This window comes from Doryrhamphus excisus, linkage group LG3 (genome assembly GCF_037039965.1).
Source record: "Doryrhamphus excisus strain RoL-2023G ecotype Guam linkage group LG3, RoL_Dexc_Guam_v1.1, whole genome shotgun sequence".
NCBI lineage: Eukaryota > Metazoa > Chordata > Actinopteri > Syngnathiformes > Syngnathidae > Doryrhamphus > Doryrhamphus excisus.
The window spans coordinates 4,505,001-4,518,343 of NC_136359.1; the positions used below are offsets into that span (position 1 = coordinate 4,505,001).

General features: G+C 36.2%; 2 protein-coding genes across 5 annotated transcripts in view; both read left to right on the top strand.

Annotated features, from left to right (window-relative positions):
• Positions 1-1,575, top strand: part of LOC131128538 (melanopsin-A) — a 14,953-nt gene extending 13,378 nt beyond the window's left edge. The window contains exons 8-9 of one of the 2 annotated variants that reach the window (XM_058071472.2): positions 1-70; positions 211-1,575. The exon at positions 1-70 is cut by the window's left edge and continues 71 nt beyond it. In XM_058071472.2, coding sequence (XP_057927455.2) covers positions 1-70; positions 211-591 — 451 coding nt within the window. In that variant the 3' untranslated portion in view covers positions 592-1,575. The remainder of the gene's footprint in view (positions 71-210) is intronic. The other variant, XM_058071473.2, reaches the window with a different exon arrangement.
• An 8,517-nt stretch (positions 1,576-10,092) lies between these two features.
• The window catches only part of pdlim5a (PDZ and LIM domain 5a), a 58,164-nt gene continuing 54,913 nt past the window's right edge, over positions 10,093-13,343 (top strand). For all 3 annotated transcript variants that reach the window (XM_058071666.2, XM_058071667.2, XM_058071668.2), the window contains exons 1-2: positions 10,093-10,241; positions 10,929-11,033. In XM_058071666.2, coding sequence (XP_057927649.2) covers positions 10,935-11,033 — 99 coding nt within the window. In that variant the 5' untranslated portion in view covers positions 10,093-10,241; positions 10,929-10,934. The remainder of the gene's footprint in view (positions 10,242-10,928; positions 11,034-13,343) is intronic.

The following is a 13,343-nucleotide window of genomic DNA, read 5'->3' on the forward strand; positions in this document are numbered from 1 at the left end:
CCATCAGCCCAGCAGAGTCAATTCTTTCAGGAGGCAATCCGAGCGGAATGCCGCCCATAAAGTGGAGAAGGTAAAAGGACACAATGTTAGGAGGTTCATTGAACGCATCCAAGTACATGTCGACCATACATTATTTTTTGTCTCATGCACGGGTATTTTCTGTTCTTTGTCTTTTCTTTTTTTATGTTTTATGTTCGATTCCACCACCAGCATCCATGTACCATTGGTGACTCATCCAGCAGCTGTGAGCATGAACTGGTTTCTAGCACTCTCACCAGTGCCACTCTCCCATTACTAGTTCTTACCAGGAGGCGGAGTCGCAGTCTGACCCATAAGAACTCATGGAAGGACGCCGATAGGCCGCGCGGCTACAAGAGCAGCTCGGCCGACTCCCTTAGCGTCGGAAGAATCCCGGCTGCTGAGTCGCAGACGAAACAGGACGTCCCTCACATTGTCGTCATAAGTCCCACGTCTGAAAGCAGACTGGCCCACCAGGATAGCCTCTGCTTGGAGGAGGTGATGGGGAGCAACGCTTTTGTCAGCCTCAACTTCTCATCAGAGGTCTTGGAGGCGGTGGAGTTGCTATCCTGACCTAACCCCCGTTTTTGGCTCTTTTCCACTCCTATGGTCTTAGACTACAATACTGTCACTGCGACTGGCAACATTTTCATGGCCTAAGACCTTTGTAGGGAAATAAACTGCTAACTTGGGCAAAAATGTGTTCTACTGTACATCTTGGAGAAGAACCGGTTTATGGCAAGCGAAGCCATGAATGGGTCCGTTTGAAGGTTTCAGTTAATTCCCTGGACTGAGTTTGTGGGATTGGTTCCCTCCCTGTCGTCACCAGGTGGCGCAACACCTTAATCACGCACAAGACGTTTGGTTAAGATCTGACCTTGTGGATCTGAGTTGTGTTCAAGTTTGACGTTAATCAGATCCAGTGGCGTTATTAGGACCTATTTTAGGGGGGGCTTCAGCCCCCTGTTATTTGTTTTTTTGATTTTTTGTTTTATGTATGCTACATTCATTCATATCCTGTGCATCTCCAGGGGACTGAGCGCCGCCCCCCCCCACCCCCCGTCCTATGAATCTAGTGACGCCCCTGATGCCTCAGACCAATGCCCTTGAAGGAGTTTGAGTCACATGACAATTGATACTTTGATATTGTTCGTTTGACGTCATGGGTTTTAAGGCATTTATTTATGCGTCCCAATTTTCATGTCATGAGGTGAAAATGGGGGGGGGGGTCATCTCCCCCTTGAGATGCACAGGATATGAATGAATGTATAGACAGAAAAAAAAATCCAAAAATCCCCCCCAAAAAATAAGGAACAAGAACCGGGATATAACTTTTCCACTTTTGAACATATTTAGTAGAGATACTCAATTGTTTTATATATGTATTATATACTCTATTATATTGTTTTAGGCCACCATTACATTTACACAAGTACACACAATCTACACTGCAAAAACCAATAGACAGTAATCAATTACATAATATTCATTATTATATTATTAATTAGACTATTATTATTACTACCACCATTATTCTTCTTCTGACTATTAACAAAACAGCAATTTTTTTTATTAGTTTGAGGAAAACGTCACAATGTTATGACAAAAAAGACCACATATTAAGCATATTAATTAATAACATTAATAAACATTAATAAAAATGTAAGTTGTAAAATAAAAAAAAACATCATAAAAAAATCATACAATTTAAATATGAGGGAAAAGTTGAAATACATATTACAAATACATATAAACAAAACAGCAAATAAATTATTATTTTTTTAATTACTTTGAGGAAAACGTCACAATGTTATGACAATAAAGGCAATAAATATTATGGATATTAATTAATAACATTAAGACTAAATATAATATATATATAAATTAATAATAATATTTATGTATAAATAAAAAACATCTGAATAACAAGATATTATATTATATTAAGATATTATATTACATAATAATAATAATAAATTTTATTTGTATAGCACTTTTCAAAATACCCAAAGACACTTTACAGAAGAATGGAGTTGAATAAAAGCAAGTAAACAGAGTAGAAGACACACCAAAATACAACATTCATTCGTTAATACACAGTTAAAACATGAGAAAAAGCGGGGCGGGGCACATATATATAAGTATATATACATATATATATATTATAATATTAACAAGAAAGACATTTTATGAGAATAAAATTTAAATATACATTTTTTGTCAAATTGACCAATTATATAATAATCATTGTTATGTTATTAATTAGCCTATTGTTATTACTATCATCATTATTATTCTTCTAATTATTACTACTACTACTACTACTACTAGTAGGCTAGTATTAACCTGCTTATTGGCTTGCTTATTAGCCTGCTTTTGCCCTATTATATAAAATTTGTCAGAGATTTTTTTTGTAAAAATTTTTTTTATAAAAAATATCAAATTATTTAGGGGGGTTTAAGAACATTTTAGGGGGGACTGAAGTTCCCCTAAAATAGGCCTAATGACGCCACTGGCACAGACCTCTATATAAAAAATTGGATTGGTAATCTTTATTTGAAGCTGTATTTTTTTCCAACGATGGAGCATTTTCCATGCAGAAGGATTCTAATGGTAAAATGTACAATGTCTTGTTGTTATTGCTGCTTTTGCCAGAATGGACTTTTCATTAGTAGGTTGATACGGAAATTAATTTCACTCCAATGTTGTGCCCGTCGTGTGGATACTGTACACAAAATCTCCATAAATCCTTTACATATGCAGTAAAAACACTAATTGTGTTTTTTTTTTTTTACTTAACAGCCTTTTAGCATCACAAAATCCCACAGGGAAATCCTGAACCCACTCTTGAGACCAAACAGATGATGCTCTACATTCATTCAAAAAAAAAACTGCAGTTTTGACCTCCATTCTTCCTGCTTCTATCGCATGTAATGACAGCAACATACCACTAGAGGCCGGTAATAAACCAAGTGTAGCATATAATTTCCGGTTTATTTCACATATTTATAGTAAATGACAAATATATACATATATGTAGCTGTCTAATATAACATTTGATCATTTGCAGGAGTAAGCAATGACATGATATTAAGTCCATTATATTATCCATAATATTAAGTTTAGCTGCGTCTAAATGATTACATTTTGTTACAATATTAATCAGTAAAGTAATGCTAACTAGCATGGTTAGTTGCGTCTAAAATAACTTCAATTTGGGTGACTATTGTATCCAGGAATCAACGGTAAACATTTTTTTAAAAGGTTGGTAAGCATTTTATAGCTAAAGTAATCGTTCTAACACACATTTCAAGGTTTAAAAAAAAATAACGACCGTTTTCCTGGTTTGTGACGTCACTCCTAAAACATGGCGTCACCAGGAAAAACACCAAGGTAAGTCAAAATGGTTCCAATGAAATGTTTATTTGTAATTTGTTTTATTTAACTGTGGTATCTTGCCCATTTATTAACGTCGGGCAAACATCAAGGTGGTATGATTTTTTTTAACTGCTGTTTTGTTGTGTTACATTGTGTCAACAATGTGTGTGTGTGTTGGGGGTGTAGTAGTATGTTGATGTTTGGTTGTCAGGTCAGTGGGGGGGCTGAAGTCAGCAGATGCTGGGATTTTGCCCCCCCCCCCAGGCTGATGCTAAAGCTCTGACACACACACACACACATACTGTATACATAATATGTGCTGTGTTGCCATGTTTATCATGATTTTTTTAACAAGATAAAACCTTTGTCCCAGTTGCACTGCAGACCACTTAATAGATTGTTTTTCATTAGGCCTATTTTAGGGGGTCTTCAGTCCCCCCTAAAAATGTTCTTAAGCTCCCCTAAATAATTTTATATTTTTTATTGATTTTTTTTAACCAAAAAAATCTCGGACAAATTTTATATCATAGGTCTGTGCCAGTGGTCTCATTAGGCCTATTTTAGGGGGTCTTCAGTCCCCCCTAAAAATGTTCTTAAGCTCCCCTAAATAATTTGACATTTTTTATTGATTTTTTTTTTCAACCAAAAAAATATTTTATTTTATATAATAGGTCTGTGCCAGTGGTCTCATTAGGCCTATTTTAGGGGGTCTTCAATCCCCCCTAAAAATGTTCTTAAGCTACCCTAAATAATTTGATATTTTTTATTGATTTTTTTTTTTGAACCCAAAAAATCTCAGACAAATTTTATATAATAGGTCTGTGCCAGTGGTCTCATTAGGCCTATTTTAGGGGGTCTTCAGTTCCCCCTAAAAATGTTCTTAAGCTCCCCTAAATAATTCGATATTTTTTATTGATTTTTTTTAACCAAAAAAATCTCTGACAAATTTTATATAATAGGTCTGTGCCAGTGGTCTCATTAGGCCTATTTTAGGGGGTCTTCAGTCCCCCCTAAAAATGTTCTTAAGTTTGCCTAAATAATTTGATATTTTTATTGATTTTTTTTTTTTAGCAGGCTAATAAGCAAGCCAATAAGCAGGCTAATACTAGCCTAATACTATTAGTAGTAGTAGTAGTAATAATCAGAAGAGGAATAATCAATAATTGATATTTAAATTTTATTCTCATAACATGTCTTCCTTGTTAATATCATAATATATAATATAATATAATATGTTGTTATTCAGATGTTTTTTTTATTTTACAACTTATATTTTTATTAATGTTATTAATTAATATCCATAATATTAGTTTTTTTTGTCATAACATTGTGACATTTTCCTCAAAGTAATTAAAAAAAAATAATAATTTATTTGCTGTTTTGTTAATAATTTGATTTGTATAATTTTGTTTTGTATAATTTGGATTTGTTAATTAATTTGGATTTGTTTGGATTTTTTTTTTGAATGTCTACTACTTTCATTCATATCCTGTGCTAAGCCAAACAGTAAATAAACAGTAAACAGTAAATAATTGGCGGATCAATATTGGAGAAGCCGGCATGAAACTGGGCTTTGTTCATGACAACAGATGTGTGTGAAGTGGAAAAGTGGAAAGCACAGAAGAGCAGTGGTCTTTAGCTCCCCAGAAAATGAAATACATTTTTCCTTAATTGGAGGTGAAGGATGGAAAAACATCAAGATTCCAAAATAAAAGATGGCTGGAATTGTTGAAATGTGTTCACAGTTTTTTTTTTGCAGTATATTGGAAATGTTACACTTGGCGTTTGCAACATGAACTCACACTGTTGACAAGCATTATGCAATTGCATATACATTTGACGTGTGTGTGTGTGTGTGTGTGCACCTGTGCTTCCCTGTCTCTGTGTGGCCAGATTTCTTTTGGGTTTATCCTCCCTTCCCTCGGATAGACAATCACCGGGACTGAGCTGTGTGTCTCCCGCCGTGTAAGTCTGTCTCCGTCTGTCTGCTTGGCTGCTGAGCACAGAGAAATATTTTCCACTGTCAACGCAAACAGAAATAAACAGTGAGTGAGTGAACTCATACAGGAGATGCACCAATTATCTCTGGAGTCCTGCTTAAGTTTGAGTTCAGGGGCGCAATGTGAGCTTTATATACACATGAATGAATTGAGTGTTTGTTTATTTTTTTTGCTACAGAAGGCATCAACGCTGCATCAATGGCTACAGCTGGTAGAAGGAAGAGAAAAAAAAGCAAAGACACAGGCCGAGCTGAAAGTAAGGTGAACACAGCAGCTATGACATCTGACCATTCTTCGAACAAAGCATCATGCTACAGAGGGGTTAAAAATATATGTCCCACTGGACATCCTCCTGTTAATTATAAAGAGGCTGTTAAGTACATATTTTAAATCACAACAATGATTTGGAGTGCATGAGAAAGCAGGAAGAAAAACACACATCTCTTTGCCTACAAATGTATTACCAAGTAGACTCATCCCTCATTTATTGTGACCAAAAATCAGATAAGTAATTTCCATCAAGTAGGATTCAATATTTATGCTATATGCTATATTTATGTTGTTGTTTCTGCATAGAGTACTTTTTGTGATGGCTATTGTCTCGTGTATTGTAACTCAAATATTGTAATGGTAATTTAAATGATTTACACTCATATAGTAGACATAATAAGAGTAAATAAGCAAATTTAAGACGTAAATAAAACTTGTGTGTCACAGTAAATGTGTTCCCAAGGGGAACTTAGTGGCAGGCGGACAGATAAGTACAGGACAGGAAGTGACGTCGGAGGTTCAGAGTTGAGTTTTAGCTTGTTTTTAGCTTGGGTTATGGTAGTAGTCCGTGTTTTTATTATGATTTAATATATGTATTACTATAATAATAATAATAATATAATAATTAATAATAATAACTAATAATAATGATAATAATATTATTTTTATATTATTTTTATTATTTTTATTTTTATATTGCTATTATTATTTATATTTTATATTATTATTATTATATATAATGTATCATCATTATTATCATCATATATAATTTATTATTATTATTATTATTATTATTATTATTATTATTATTATTATTATTATTATTATTATTATTATTATTATCGTTATGAGATAATTTAAACATTTAAACCTGTTCTGGTGCATCATGTCTAGTGCTTGTCTCACCGAACAATTACTGACACCTAGTGGCCAATATAAATTTCCACATTAACATTTTGAATGCTTCCTCTGCCTTGTGTTTGTATTTTAGTTCATTTATTTAGTTCTTTTACCTATTTTTATTTTTAAAAATGCTATTTTCGGCCGGGAATAAGCACAATTAAACCAACGATTTATTCATAATTTTTAGAAAAACTGCAATAGAGTGGATGACCCTATATCGCGACACAGCGGCAACAGAACCAATGCTGTAATAGCAATTTTTAAAGCGCATGCAGAGGTGGCTAAAGCTAACTCAGGACTGAATTACACTTACACCAGGGGTCTCAAACTCAATTTACTTGGGGGCCACTGGAGCTAGGGTCTGGGCAAGGCTGGGCCGCATCAGGTTTTCCAAAAAAAAAAAAAAGCGTATTTATTAAAAACAGAAAAATATACAAACTTTTTCAGTGCTTTGGTTCCGATTTTCTACAATAAAAGCTCTGATAAAACATTCCACTGTTCTCAAATATCTTAATTTTTATTTTTCTGCACAAAATAAGATGAAAAATAAATAAACAAATCAAGAATAAAGAAAATTAATCAATCAGTAATAAATAAATATAATAATAATAATAAAACGGCAAATAATAAAAACTTAAGAAACCACATATAGTTGGTGGGTAGACAAATTATTTTTTTCAGATTAAAATGAACAAAGCATTATTAGAGCACTGTAGACATGACAAAACACGACTATAGTCACATTTAGATTGTTTTATTTACAACATATTGCGCAACTGCAGGGTCTTGAGACACATGCTAACTCGCAAACTAGAGAACTAGCGACCTAAACGGTAGCCTTCAAGTTATTTCCTTTAAACTTAAATAGCCAAAAACTTACCACTTCCACACGGATAGGGAGGATAACTATTAACAGTTATTTAACCTTTAACATGAACATTAATCAAACATAATAATTTTTTCTGGGTACATGATACCATACAGCATCCATATCAAACTTGCACGGGCCGCACTAACATTAAACTTTCATATCAAAGGCGGGGGCCTCAAACTAGTGTCCTGCGGGCCACATTTGTGTGTGTGTATGTGAGAGAGGGAGAGAGAGACCAGCTGCCTGAATAGAGCGGCGGGTGTCCCCCTTTTTATTCACACGGATGATGCATTAAATGTCGTTTAGAGGGGCAGCTTATCAAAGCATGAAGGGGCGGAGCTTGTCTCAAATGTGTGTGTGTGTGTTTGGGTGGGGGATGTTAAGCTCGGGGGTCATTAAGCACGTGTAGAGGTGAGCATATGGGGCCTGGAATAGATTGTTGGACAGAACAAAAGAGGCAGCCAGAGGGTTTGGGGTTTCATGCTATAGCATATTCTCTATTGTTGGGTTTTGATGTCATTGCCCTGTGGCACACCAATCTTTTGTGTTGTTGCTTCTTTTGCCATCTCTGGCCATTCAACATGTTACAGTATGACAATACAGGTAATCCATCAAAAAGACAATGAAAAGTAGAGCATATTCTAGAAATGATATCTCCATGAGACATTGAATGCGTCAGCTTTAGTCCTTACTGTCACCGTAAGAATGAAAGCGTTCTAATGTTGTGTTTGAACTCTCATCCTACATTAGTTACCTCTGACCTCACAAGTGCTTCCCAGGAGGGCGCTTCCATGCACACGTGAAAGTGCAGGAAATGACATGGAAACGATGATTATAGGCCGCACTCTGGTCTGCTCCTTGCTTTTCATTATTTGGAAGCATCTGTTGGAAATGGTGCTGGCACCCACACCCCCTGACATGGTATTAACATGGCTTACTGTGGAGCAGGCAGGTCTGAGCCGGGGGTGAACCGTTCCTCACAGGATCAAACTGGGGTGGGGGGGTGGGCATCCACCAGTCATTTGTTATCCACGTCACGCCCGAGTCCCCTAAATGATATGCTCTCATCGAGCCAACGCCATTAGGACCTCCATGTCACTGTTATATACAAACGGTACAGCAGTATAATGGGCATATGACATCAATTCGGGGCTCGGGGCTGGGGGCGGGGGATCTGGACTCACGAATCCTACAAACATGAGTGAACATACTGACTCGACACAACTGACTCGGTCTATGCACAGGGGGAGATCACAGGCTAACGATTGACCGAAATGACTGAACTGAACGGATCTTTTTACTGAATGAACCGGTTCACTGAAATTAATTTCATTCATTCATTTTCTACCGCTTTTCCTCACAAGGATCGCGGGGGGCGCTGGAGCCTATCCCAGCTGTCTTCGGGCGAGAGGCGGGGTACACCTTGGACTGGTGGCCAGCCAATCACAGGGCACATATAGACAAACAACCATTCACACTCACATTCATACCTATGGACAATTTGGAGTGGCCAATTAACCTAGCATGTGGAATGTGGGAGGAAACCGGAGTACCAGGAAAAAAAACCCACACATTAACGGGGAGAACATGCAAACTGTCCAACTGTCCAGACCATGCAGGTCTCCAAGATGTGAGGCCTGCGAGCTAACCACTATACCACCGTGCAGCCTTGGGAAGCACAAATCCAAGGAAATACAGCTGGAATAGGTGCAGATTCTGGAAGATCAACAAACAACCATTCACACTCACATTCATACCTATGGACAATTTGGAGTGGCCAATTAACCTAGCATGTGGAATGTGGGAGGAAACCGGAGTACCAGGAAAAAAAACCCACACATTAACGGGGAGAACATGCAAACTGTCCAACTGTCCAGACCATGCAGGTCTCCAAGATGTGAGGCCTGCGAGCTAACCACTATACCACCGTGCAGCCTTGGGAAGCACAAATCCAAGGAAATACAGCTGGAATAGGTGCAGATTCTGGAAGATCAACAAACAACCATTCACACTCACATTCATACCTATGGACAATTTGGAGTCGCTAATTAACCTAGCATGTTAACTCCACACAGAGATGGCCGAGGGTGGGTTAATTAATATTAATCTATTAATATTATTAATCTATATTAATCTATTAATTAATCAACAAGGGGAAATCGCTTGGTTACAGCTCAATTGCAGAAGAAAAAGACACTTAAATAAAATGTAATACATTATGAATAACATAAAATAAAAATAATAGAATATAAACAAGATGTGCATATTTATAAATAACATGTAAAAATATGCTAAATGCGAATAAAGGCATAAAGTTCCGGCAAGTCAAGTCCATTAGTGGTTGGTGTGATGTCTGTCTGGAATGGATGGGATGGCTTTCTCCCCTTCAGTGAGGTAGACTGTTCCCAAAATATCCTGATGAAAGATAACCTGCCCCCCCCCGTCATTCTCCCCGTGCGTGGGGCTCCCACACACTTTTCCATCAAATCATCTTCATCCCCCACTCCTCCCATCCCGTTAGCGTCTCCCTTCCTCTTTCTCTTTCTGCCGTCCCATCCTAACTAATATCTCACGCCGACTCTCCATCATCCCTCCCTCCTCTTCTCTATCATCCCTCCCTCCTCTTCTCTCCCCTCCTCCACCTTCCTCCTCCCCTATATAAGAGCATTTGCTCCCTGTACCCCCCCTCACACACACAGTGTGTTGGCTGGGAAGGGGACGGTCCAGGGAACACCAGGGATTATTATTGTCTACCTGCTTGGAAAGGAACTATTTTCCTCTTTGGGGATTCTTATAAAAAGGTAGAGCCTTTCTAATTATTATTATTAGTAGTTGTTCTTCATTCCAGGGCATTCTAGACATGAGTTTCTGTAGTCAACATTTCTATTTTATGTTTTTGTTTGCCTCATATTTTGTGTTTGAGTGTTTTTCATTGTTCTTATTATTATTGTCGTAATTAAATGTGTATTTTATGTAATATTTGGAACTGTATTGGTTGTTTTAATACTATTTGCATTCATTCAATTTGTTTATTTTCTGATTGCTTAACAAAAAGGTTGCTATTTTTACATTATTACCTTATTTTGTAGTTTATTATGTATTTATTAGATTTTTTTCTATTTTATTTATATGTGCTTTTTGTAGCTTCATTTTTATTTATAAATTATAACATCTCATTTTTAATTTTCATAATGTGTGCATTCTTTGCAGCTACTGTATAGTGTATTGAAAATATTATTTACATTTTAGTACTTTATTTATTTTCATAATTTTATTTCATTTCATTTTTTTCAATACACTAGTTAATGTTTACATTTTTAAATAATATATTATTATTATATATTATTTATTTATATATTATTTATATATATTTTATATATTATTTTGCACTGTGCTCTAGAAACTCATTTCCACTAAACACTTTCTTACTAACAATAACAAAGTTATTATCTGATTTTCTTCCTCCTACATGTCTTGACGCCATCAAGGAGACTATGAGCAGCAACTACAGTGTCACTCTGTCAGGCCCCGCCCCCTGGGGCTTCCGGCTGCAAGGTGGAAAAGACTTCAACATGCCGCTCACCATCTCGAGGGTAAGACTCGCCATCATGTGTACAGTGTGCACAAACACAGGCTTCATACATTTATAGTTATGAACAGTGCCAGTTTTCCCATAGACATCCATCCACACACACGGAAACAAATCACTAAAATTGACAGCGCGCAGGCTGAGCCCGGTGATGAATGACTCGCCCGCTCTTATTCCAGGGCCCCGTGGGGCCCCTTCGGGTCGCCGTGTTGTGTTATTACTACTCTGGAGGTGATGCTTTTCCCACTAACTGAAGCCATGTGAAATTGAACCGCAGTTTGTTTGTAGTGTGTGTGCTGGTGCTATGGGTTTCTCATTGGCATTGGAAATGGTATTAAGTGAATAATAATCTCAGCATTCACTGGGACCTTTTGCTCGATTGTGGACTTTTACAAAACAAAAAAATTTAATTTAATTTAATTTAATTTAATTTAATTTAATTTAATTTAATTTAATTTAATTTAATTTAATTTAATTTAATTTAATTTAATTTAATTTAATTTAATTTAATTTATTGATTATACGTACGTACATTGATGAGCCATGACATTAGATGACATTACTTTTGACTGCAAGTCAGTCATGGCATGTCCGACCCTTTTCCCCATTTCATTTAAATTTTGTTAAATTAAATTCAAATTTCATAGGCTAACTAGTTAGCTCGGTAGCTTGCTTCGCTGGCAGTCGCCATTCCTTATGACACTGCAATGATCTCGTAGTCTGCGCAATGTGAAAGAATAATAGAAATGTAAAGGTGACTATAGGGGTGTTATTTTATGTCTAGAGGTCTCTAATATCATTCATACCCGTATTTAGAATGTCATAAACAGGCTGTCTATCCTCCAAGTTTGTACTATATTTAAGATAACTGTTATTAATTGCTGCTTGTTGGATCAAGAGCCTTGCTAATGCGACTTTCATTCATTCATTTTCTACCGCTTATCCTCACGAGGGTGGGTGCTGGAACCTATTCCAGCTGTCTTCGGGCGAGGGGTGTTGTACACCCCTGGACTGGTCTCCAGCCAATCACAGGGCACATATAGACAACAACCCAAAACGCATTTATTAAAAACTGGAAAAAAAATTAATAAAAAAACTATCTTCAATGCTTTTGCTTCTGCTATACCCGACACTTTTTCAGTACTTTGGTTCCGGTTTTCCACACCAAAATATCTGATAAAACATTCCACTGTTCTCAAATATCTTAATTTTTATTTTTCTATACACAAAGTAAGATAAAATTAAAGAAAGAAAGAAAAATAAACAAATTAAGAATAAAATCAATCAATCAGTAATAAATAATAAAATAATAGTAATAAATAAGTAAAATAATAATAAAAACAGCAAATAAGAAAAACATAAGAAACCACATACAGTTGGTAGAGAAATTATTTTTTTCAGATTCAGATGTACAGTATTTAACCTTTAACATGAGCATTAATGAAACCTAATAATTTTACCCAATTAGCAAGTTAGCATCATACTCAGTTCCATCTGGGAGCAGCGTTGTAACTTTAACAACATGTTTAATGAGGTGCTTTATCTTGACGTGTATTTTTCGTTTTATTCCAAATCATTTCCTGCATTTATTTGTACCCAGGGTCATAAGCCTTTAGCTTCATTGCTAATCCAAAGCAAAACAGGGCGGGGTAACACGGTAGGGTAACAGTATGGGCGGGGGGCAAAATCATGTTAATTGTGTCCGGTGTGCACACAGCTTTAAGCTGTCATTTCAACATTAAACTTTGGGGGCCTCTAACTAGCATCTCGTGTGCCGCATTTGGCCCGCGGGCCGTGAGTTTGAGACCCCTGCTCTAACTGAATCAATTTTCCCATAAGAAATAATGCAAATAAAATTATTCCATTCCAGACACCCAAACATGGCAACACAAAACATTTTTTTCTTATTTTCATACTTAATGCACCCAAGAAAATACAAAAAAAAAAATCACCTGTGGTGAATCGAAACTACATAAATGGTATATTAGAGGCCATTAAATCTATGTGAGAAATGAGTCAGTCCAGGCCAATTAAACATTACGTAACATTGAATATTGGCATGATTTACTTATTATTGTTAACTTGTGTGTTTCTGCCCGATATTGACACTCTAAAAAGAGAGTGGACCACACCCTTGGAGTTATTCAAGGCTACTGCCAAACCACCTCACAACTGCAGTTTGTCAGTCTTGTACTATGAGAAAAGACGAATATACTGCTCGTGTATCATGACATATTTGACAACATGATAGAAGTTTTAACATTTAAAAATATATTTTGGCATTGATGTTACTGTGAATAAGCGCTCCTACCCC